The sequence below is a fragment of the Papilio xuthus genome, unplaced genomic scaffold, assembly GCF_000836235.2.
Source record: "Papilio xuthus unplaced genomic scaffold, Pxut_1.1 DF828780.1, whole genome shotgun sequence".
Classification (NCBI taxonomy): domain Eukaryota; kingdom Metazoa; phylum Arthropoda; class Insecta; order Lepidoptera; family Papilionidae; genus Papilio; species Papilio xuthus.
This window is the reverse complement of record NW_013529869.1, coordinates 5,347,439-5,356,793: the sequence shown is the minus strand read 5'-3', so window position 1 is coordinate 5,356,793 and position 9,355 is coordinate 5,347,439. Positions and strand designations below refer to the sequence as shown.

Genomic DNA, 9,355 nt, shown 5'->3' with positions numbered 1-9,355 from the left:
CCCCCCCCCCCCCCCCACACTTACACGTATTATAAATACACTTTACGATTATCTTTAATCTTATAAAACCGCCTTGTGATTCTTTCTCACTCTCCGGCACAAATAATGGTTACGATAAGTTAAATAAGTCATTATCAATTTACCTTAGAAAGTAATTTTTGTGTCAAAGTGTCATTCAGAGATGGTTAAGGTTAAAAAGGGAATAAAGTACGTAAGGAAAAATCAGTTGTATTGCAGTGGTGGTGGCGGTGGAGGTGGTGGCGCAGCGCTAGCGCCTCTTGCATGTATTACGACTAATATAATAGCAGACAAGTTACGGAGACGTTATCTTGTTTTATTTCTCGTTGCATCCTTTTTATGCGTCTCGCATTCCTCTGTTTCATGTTTGTTTCACATTGAGGTACAATGTAAAAACATTAACAAGCAATTTTTCCAGGAAAATTAATGAAGGTGTTCATAAACATTATGTTCATAATTAATTAATTAATGAATAATAAATATATATCATCCAATTTTTGCATATTGTACTTGCGTGCAACAATTAGATCACTTGTTATGTATGACATCCAAGTTCTTTGACAAACAAGTACTTATAATGTGATGAATCGCTTTTTTACACCAACTCATTTGTCATGGCCACTCGTTATTATATAAATGGTAAAAATTTAATGAAGTACACACATATTACTAATATTGTAAAGATGTCAACATGTAAGTTGTGGGGCCGGGGAGGTGCCGAGTCAGCATTGGATCACGCCACCGCCGCCGCCTCCGCCACCGCCGCCGCTGACGCCCCACACTTAGGACGACCGTGTTATTGCGACATTTCATCATTATAAGCAATTTAATGTAGACTTTAACAACCTGTTTTGACACAGAAATAAAAGGATAGTTACATATTTAATTGACTCATGTACTTCATAATAACTTTTTTGTCTATTTGTTCGATGTTTCTTGTATATTTTCGGATGTCTCAATATCCAATTAATTGGTCTCATCATTATAATCTAGGCTGTATGAATTTATTTTGCTGTAGTAAAAAATGTTTTTTACTTAACAATAGTTATTCATAGATACATTTGGCTGATTGCATTGAATGGCAGGATTAGAACTGGCGACGGCGTGACGCCTCGCGCTGAGCCACCGGTGACTCAGCACTCCCGCGAAGCATATCCTTGCATATTAACCTTTAAGTAACTTACTCTTGCATTAGCAAGCTACAGTAAGTGAGTTTTGATTAGCTTTACTACTATTTTTAATAGCGAACTCTGAGGGATAGGGGGATGAAGCAAAAATGTTGTTTAGTTCAGTGCAGTAGTTCAGGGGTAATGAAAAGTTCAGTTACGCTCGGTTTGGTATTTAATTGAATCTCTTAAAAAAACATAAATGATTGTTTCCAAAACACTGGCCAGTGATCCGCAGCTCTTTAAATACTGTGACCCTTACTATTTAACTTAAGTATTTGTGATGACAACAACCTTGAAACTTTATAAGAATAGAAACACTGGAAGAAATAATTTTATAAATTGATCACTATAAAATAATGACCCAATAATTACAAAAGCAGAGATTATAAACACACAAGTAAAGAAGTTTTGTTACAAATGTAAGTCATCCGTGGTCTATAACTTCCTCTAGGTGACACACATCACATGCCTTTCTAATAATTTTAGACTTTTGAAGAATTGCATGTTTTTAGTATTAACTAACTTTGGTAATGTATTTCCTGATTTGTTTTTATCTGAGGTGCGAACGATTTTCCTTTAAAAAATATTCAGTTTTATCCCATACATGAAGTAAAGCATTAAAGATCTTCCTACACTAACCGAAGTGACTCAATATAACTTTCAAGTGTTTACTTTCTAACATCGACTCGAACGACCTTGAGGAGTCCCTTCGCGCCTTCCTTTGCGGCCCGCAAGGCCGCCCGGGATGCATGGTGAGGGGTACAGGGTGAGGGGTGCAGGGCGCAGGGCTGGTCCTGTATCGATCCCACAGCCTCCGTGCCGGCACCCGCGCCCCCGCCCTGCCCCGCCTCACACCCCGGCCTCGCCTGACATTTGCGGGAAATTAGTAATTATTCAAAGCTTTTTGAAGTAAGCAAACTAATATCGTTGATAACTGTTCCATGAATTATGAAGAGCTCAGTGGAAAATAATGATTTCATTTATAATTGCCAAACTTTCTATATCTTTTACAGACTTAAGCATGAACACTTGTGAGTAAATTATGAGTAAATTCTTCCCCATTTCAAGTTCTCTGACTTCATTACGTATAAATCTTACTCGTGTTTTATTTATTTTCTATCTTTCATCATCAAAAATACTTACGCTACGAGACTGAAATCTCTTATTTAGTATCTATTAACAATTTGGATTATACCAATGAATAAGTTTTATGATATCAGCTGTCGATTTTTCTATAACTTTAGAGCGTGTTATTGAACCGAATGTTTTAGGTGTTCCTATATACTTTTACGAAATCCACATTTGTAAATGTACACAGAGACATATAAGTATACATTTATGCGTAAATAGTTTGAACGTACAGCAGCTCGAATATCACCAGCTTGCAAAGCTGTCGTGTAGGCCAAGCAGGTCGTATGTGCAGTTGTGCGGCACAGCGATTGCACAATTTGTGCTGCGCTGTGCAACGCCGCGGGATGCCCCGCGCGAGCAGCGTCAGCTAGTCAACCCCAAGTCATTGACCATCAGGTCACACGTGCCGTATCTATATAATTTACTTCAATAAAAATAATATCTCAACTTCCTTTATTACATGTTTTAGAAGCATTTAAAAATGGTTTTGCTTGTTTTAGTTTCATTTATTCTTTTGAATTCTTCATGGTCCACTAATAGCAGAAGAGTACAGAGCTCTAACATGAAAGGAAAAATGACAATGTATAATGTTGTTGTTTTTTTTATTAATGTCTTTAAGTTTCTTGAAAGTAATATTCCTAAGCTTTGTGCAGGTACAAGTTATGTACCAAGCACAAAAACTGTTTTTCCCAGTGTTTCTTATATAGTGCCGCTCGCAAGGAACATGGGACCTCCCGACCCGTCCCAAGTGGAGGCCGCCTACTTACCCGTGCTCTATTCCCGCCCGAATGAACCACTCACAAAAAGTCTTTCATTTCGCGAGAAACTGGCAAGTATAAGTCGTCTAACCTACTTCCCTTAATACCTTACCCTGGTCCTACGTTTAAAAACAAACTCTATGCCGTTGAAAAAAGATCTAATGGAAGCTGTCAACAAGATGACGAACTATTGGGTTCAAAGCGCGGAGGGAAATTGAAGAATGTTAAAGCCTCCGTTTATTGCTCGGGGTCAACAACTGGGGAGGAGGCCGCGTTTTTCAGAAATGAAACGACCCACTCGACTGTAGTCTGAAGCAGTCCTCTGTATGTTGTGAGCAGGGCCGCAGTCGCCGCCGGCTGGCACCCAATTCCACTGAGTGCCCCCGCGCCGCGCTGTTGACCTCGTATAAGTCCAGATGACATAGCACACTCAAAATTGTTAGGAACAATGTATGTAGTTATATGGTAAATTGAACTATACTAGTTAGTACATAAGGCCTGTGTTATTATTATTTTGTAAATGCAAATTATAACTTAATAAACATGACTTAGTAAACATCGGCAAGTGCAATGTATTGACAATATTGCTATTTTTATCCACAGGAGCATGGATTTACTGAAATGTTTCGTAAGTGATTATGCAAAGGTAAAAAACTATAATCTCAAATTGAAACAACTCATAAAAGGTATTATAGAGCGATAACTGTACTAAAATATGTATATAAACGGCCGCTGTTGGTACTATGTAACAAAATAGTCAATAATAGAAACTAAGAGAGTGTAGAATCTTTACTTAATTATCTTCTTCTATAAAGCTGTGATGGTCATTTTTGTCAACAGAAATATCTTTAATTCTAAGCCTCGGTACTCATCCACTTCCCAGAATGCGAGGACGAGACATGCGTCAACTCAATATCTCATATGATTGTCAACTTAAGTACGAATTCGTTTTCCTCAAATGAAATTAGGCACACTTTAGAACAGTTTTCCTTATTTACCGGCTGCCTTGACTCTGCTATATTAAAAAGAATCTTGGCCGTTATATTTAATTTAGTAATTTTAGAAATTGTACGATGTAAGAAGGCAAAACAACTGCAGTCTTTTGCTCGTTGTGGAAACCTGCCTGGGTTCAATCTTGCGCTATTTACTTTTACATTTAATAAAATTTTAATATCTCTATGTAATATAAAAAAAACATATTTCGTACACATGACGTAATTGCGTTGCTGATAACGAAAATTGTTTTTTTTTATTTTCTGTTTGTCTCTGTCTGTCCGCAATGTAAAAAAACGGCTGCACTATTATAAACTACTTAAAAAAAATCTGCGTTGAAGAAGTCGCGGACAAAAGCTAGTGGTTATAAAATTTTAAATTAAATTGCAAGGTTTCATGTTGATAGTTCTAGGCAATATGCTGTAATGTTTTCATAATAAACTTGTAAAAAGTAAACTTCAGCATTTAAAAAAATGAACAAAAAGATAGTTCGCTGAGGACAGGATTCGAACCTGCGCGGGTAGAACCCATTGGATTTCAAGTCCAACTCCTTAACCACTCGGACACCTCAGCCATGCAAGGTGTAATGAAAATTATCAATCCGCTTATGTGAATACCTGAAATGCACATAAACCATGAATATATAATAACACACGTAATTTGGTAGATACAGATAAATTATGATTGAATATTTAAAGTGTGCGAGATTGCGGCGCCCGCGCAGTGCATATCGCTTTTCTGCTTTATTATTAAATCAACAAGTTCATGAATGATATAAAACTAATAGTTTACTGACAGATATGCGATTTTCATCTTTTCATATTATTATCCCTAAGACTGACTGTCAATTCCCGTATAATTGATACTTATTTGAACAAGTGTGCAAATTTTCGTATTTTTTTAAATTTTGCTGGTATGTTAACAAAACAATCGTTACAAATTGTCTGTGTTTTTGAATCTTACACATTTTCCACGTAAAGTAAGGAAGAGTTATTAAAAGCAAAGTGAGATATTGTAACAAGTAACAAATGATAACTTAGCGAGACCAGCTCCAGCCGTTTAAATGTAGGCACTTTTGTCCAATAGTTACTTTAAAAACGACAAAATGTTGAAATTATTTTAGCTTATTTCATTATATTTTCCTTCGTCTTTATTTATAAATAGGTATTAATTTTGCTTGATTTGTTGATTCGAGATTTTGCTTTTAAATACTTGGTAGGAGTGATGTCCACTTAGAATTTTTCAGTTCAGACCTACTTATCTTTTAATTTTGAATAAAACTTTCCCTGTATGATTTATAACAACTTTAATAAGCAGCTCAAATTTACTTTCTACAACTGCTTGGCAAATACACCCGGCCTGAATGGGACGTTGTTTTCTTGAATACATTTTCAAAACAATTCACGTATACTTCCATCAGAATGAAAGAAAAATAGTTTAAATAAAAAGTTGACTACTAAGACTTGTTCTTGACCTGTGACAAGTTTATTTGCCCATATTTAGGACAACAACAACAAATTTTTGCTTATTGCTCTTAGGAGCTTTAGGAGCTAGTAACGGACGGAAGGCGAAATAGAGCACATCCAGTGGTTATACCTCAAAAGATTACTTTATCTAGTTTTATTTACATAGTAGAGTTATTACAAACGATATTAACTTAAGATGTTAATTATATTATATTTTTTTCTGATACAACGTTTTTGCAAAATCCATTTTTTGATAAAGCAATTATGAGAAACTGTTAAAACGGAACGTTGTCATCCATGATGGCAGTTGTGTGATGTTTTGGTTTTTTTTCATTAAAATTCATTTAAATCAAAACTGTAACAGTGCGGCAATGTCATGTATTCATGGTAAATTGAAATAAATTGGTGAAGTGCCGTTTAATGTTTAGTATGCCAGATGGTGAAGACAGGACGTGGGGGTTCTAAAATGCCGTGCGAGAGTTGCGCCGTACAATTCAGTGTATTTAAGCGAAAACGGGTTTGTTCTGAGTGCGAGCGATATTATTGTGGAGGATGTCTTCGTCGTGGCGGTGGCATCATGTGCGCACCATGCCGAGTGTTGTCAACGCGGCCTCTCTCCCGGCATGCCATCACCCACCTGAAAGTTCGAGACTTGCAGTGCTTCTTACAACATCAGAATATCTCTACGCGCGGCTGCGTCGGTGCGTTAATATTGTTTGCGATTGCATTTACATTCTAAATTGATTCTCAAGGGCTTAGTGTTCTGTATTAAGTCTACATTAGTTATTATTTTTAACTCATGTTAGCTTGCTGAAAACTAATGGCAATTGAATGATGATTATTAAGGCATGTCACATTTCAATAACTTATTTTTATGGCTGTGCAATAAATTACATATATTTGAATTATAAATACATTATAAGATTTTAATCAAATAACTACACTTCTATACTTTCTCTATAGTGACCTGCCACTGACAGTGAGTAGGTAGCAGGCCACTTACAACAATTTTTACTCTTCTATTATAGTAACACATTGTTTTCTTGTGAATAACAACAAACCTGATTGACTCTGACCTCTGTACCATTTTGGGTAGGAATATAAAGCAAATGATACTTCATACTTATTAATTGGTGAAGCAATATAGACTCCCTGTATATACAATTTTAGTAAGATGTCTGAATGCATGACTTTAATACAAAAATGCCTACTGAACACATTATGCTACTGAACTGAGTTGGGGAAAAAGTTTAAAACATTTTTAACTAAATCTGAACTGCAGATCATGAATTCTCATTAAACTGCCAATCTATTTACACTTTTAACCACATAAATATTTATCTGTGTGTGTTAGTTACCCTCACCCAATGTATGATTACTTGGTTAGTTAGCATATCATCTACATGTATATGTTACTTCCTCCGGTCACATTGAATGCTGTAAATTTATGATCGTATATATACTAATAATCCTACAGTACAAATTGATAATGGCATTGAATTGACTCTTATCAGTACAAGTCAATTGTTTTAGGCTGACTTCTTTAAATATTCTTCCCCGCCCCTACTAGTGAGATAAGATAATGAGCACTTGGAAGCTAATAATATCAGTAGTACTATATATTTACAATCTATAATGCTACTAATAAAAATGTTTATGCTACATTTCCAAACTAATAAGATATTTATGAATGAAAACCCAATAGAATGCAAGACATGTAGAATTGTAGCATATTATGAAAAGTAAGTTGACTATGAATTGTTGCTTTGTTATAGAAAAAGATGAGCTGGTGGGTCTGTGTGTATCGCACGTGAACAGTTCGGCGTACCGGCGACGCAGCTCACGTGGCGGTGCCTTCAGCGGTCTCAAGGGCTTCACCAACAATATCAATGACTTCCTCAACTCTGCCTTCGACATTCGCACCACCCAGCGTGACCCCTCGCGAGACGTCCCTCCCCCTCGCAGTGAGATACTGCTACTCTTCAGTTTGTTTGTTACATCTTAGCTTCTACATTCAAACACATTTTTACATACATAACATAACATGCAGGATTTCTTGACTATTTTAATGATGTAATATGACTAAAAGTATCAAGTGAAATATAATTTAAATATTCATATATTATCAGTTTTATATTTAAATGAAAAAAACATTTCAGCTAAGTAACATATTGCTTGAACTGAATCACATAATTTACCTCAAGTGTTGTATTGCACCTTGTCAAAACAATAATTTGATATGTACATTTTTGCTGACTTAAGTATTTATTTCCTACATAATTGTATAAGCAACAATACTTAACATTGTCTAGTTATCATATTGGATTTCATTTATTGTACAATTTTGCTTTAAATAATTCTGAATATGTGATAAAGTCATTATTATAGAGTATGTTATGAGAGGTGTTCACTGATAAACCTCATTGTTTGTGTTACACACAAAGTTGTTTTGTGGAGTCAAAGTATACATACTATAATTTATTATAATACATTATGTCAAAACTTCTGTCAAACGTTAGATTCATGATTGGTGAGTGTCAAGTTAGGTTTGCAACCAAGTTATAGATAAAAATTATTATTGGAGGATGTTTTCATATTGCACTGAAGTTAATCATTGGTTTGTCATTTGTTGACAAAATACATGAATTCTGCTGGTAATTCTATGTGTTATAGTTTTATATTATGCATGATCAGCAATGGTAACTCGCAGGCAGCTGCTTCAACTCGACGCACGTGCACGTGACGACGTGTGCACCCGCCCACAACGCCCACACCGCAGACCAGTCCCACACCGCCCACAACGCAGACTACGCCCACCTAGCCGACCGCCGCTTCACGCCCACACCTGGTACTTGTTTTGTAAATTGATTTTAGTTCTCTATCAAAATATCTACTTGTATTTATTCAGTAATTATTAAATAATAGTCACATTTCACTTATAGGTGTTAGTTTTATTTGTCTGTGTGCGCGCAGGTGGCGAGCGGGACGTGCGGCCCGTGGTGGCGGACCAGCCGCAGCCGCAGGGGGTGCAGGGGGCGCGCCGCGAGTCACAGGACTCCGCCCACGTCGACACCGCCGACTGTCTCGAAGTCGAGGACCTCGACGACGCCGGCTGGGAGTTCGTCACCACGCCTGCCGAGCCCCTGCCCAACGGTGACCGCACTCCACCCCGCGCTACCACCGCCTTTCTCGTATGTATGTTCACTGACTCATCTCCCTATTTCTATTTAAGACTCGGAGGTGCTGCTTACGACCAGCGATGGCAGTCGGCGGGCGGAGGCGGCGGCCGCTGCGCCGGCTAGCGAGGAGAGCTCGACGGGCGCTGAGCCCGAACATGGCCCCCGGAGCTCCGGCAGTCTCGCGACGGCCGGCGGCGGCGCCAAGCGAGCCGCGCCCGCGCACGCGCACGCGTCGGTGGCGCAGGCCGAGGCGCCGGGCACGCCGCAGCGCGCCGCCTCCGAGCTGGAGCTGCACCGCGCGCCCGCCGACGACGGGGACACCGCCAGCCTGCGGGACGAGCCCATGATGGACCGCCAGCCAGGTCGGTGCATTTACAAGCAAATTGTAAAGCATACGCTTGACGGCCGTTTACGTTTTTCGCTGACGTTCGCGGTGTAACGCTCGCAGAGAGTCCGGAACGGATAAGCCTGGAGCGAATGAGCGAGGCGGACCTGGAACGACTCAGCGTGCGCCAGCTGAAGCAGCTGCTGCACCGCAACCGCGTCGAGTTCCGCGGCTGCCTCGAGCGTGCCGACCTGCTGCAGCGCGCCCGCACCCTGCTGCGCGACCACCGCAACCTGCACAGAGGTACTCCCCCCCC

The 9,355-nt window shown here is 38.9% G+C and overlaps 1 protein-coding gene and 1 non-coding gene across 2 annotated transcripts in view; one reads left to right on the top strand and one right to left on the bottom strand.

Annotated features, from left to right (window-relative positions):
- Nucleotides 1-4,560: 4,560 nt before the first annotated feature.
- On the bottom strand, nucleotides 4,561-4,642 carry TRNAS-UGA (transfer RNA serine (anticodon UGA)). Its single transcript has one exon. It is a non-coding gene; the product is annotated as a tRNA-Ser (tRNA).
- Nucleotides 4,643-5,823: 1,181 nt separating this feature from the next.
- Nucleotides 5,824-9,355, top strand: part of LOC106128229 (E3 ubiquitin-protein ligase rififylin) — a 3,800-nt gene continuing 268 nt past the window's right edge. The window contains exons 1-6 of the mRNA XM_013326520.1: nucleotides 5,824-6,236; nucleotides 7,311-7,520; nucleotides 8,246-8,383; nucleotides 8,509-8,688; nucleotides 8,768-9,076; nucleotides 9,163-9,342. Coding sequence (XP_013181974.1) covers nucleotides 5,972-6,236; nucleotides 7,311-7,520; nucleotides 8,246-8,383; nucleotides 8,509-8,688; nucleotides 8,768-9,076; nucleotides 9,163-9,342 — 1,282 coding nt within the window. The 5' untranslated portion in view covers nucleotides 5,824-5,971. The remainder of the gene's footprint in view (nucleotides 6,237-7,310; nucleotides 7,521-8,245; nucleotides 8,384-8,508; nucleotides 8,689-8,767; nucleotides 9,077-9,162; nucleotides 9,343-9,355) is intronic.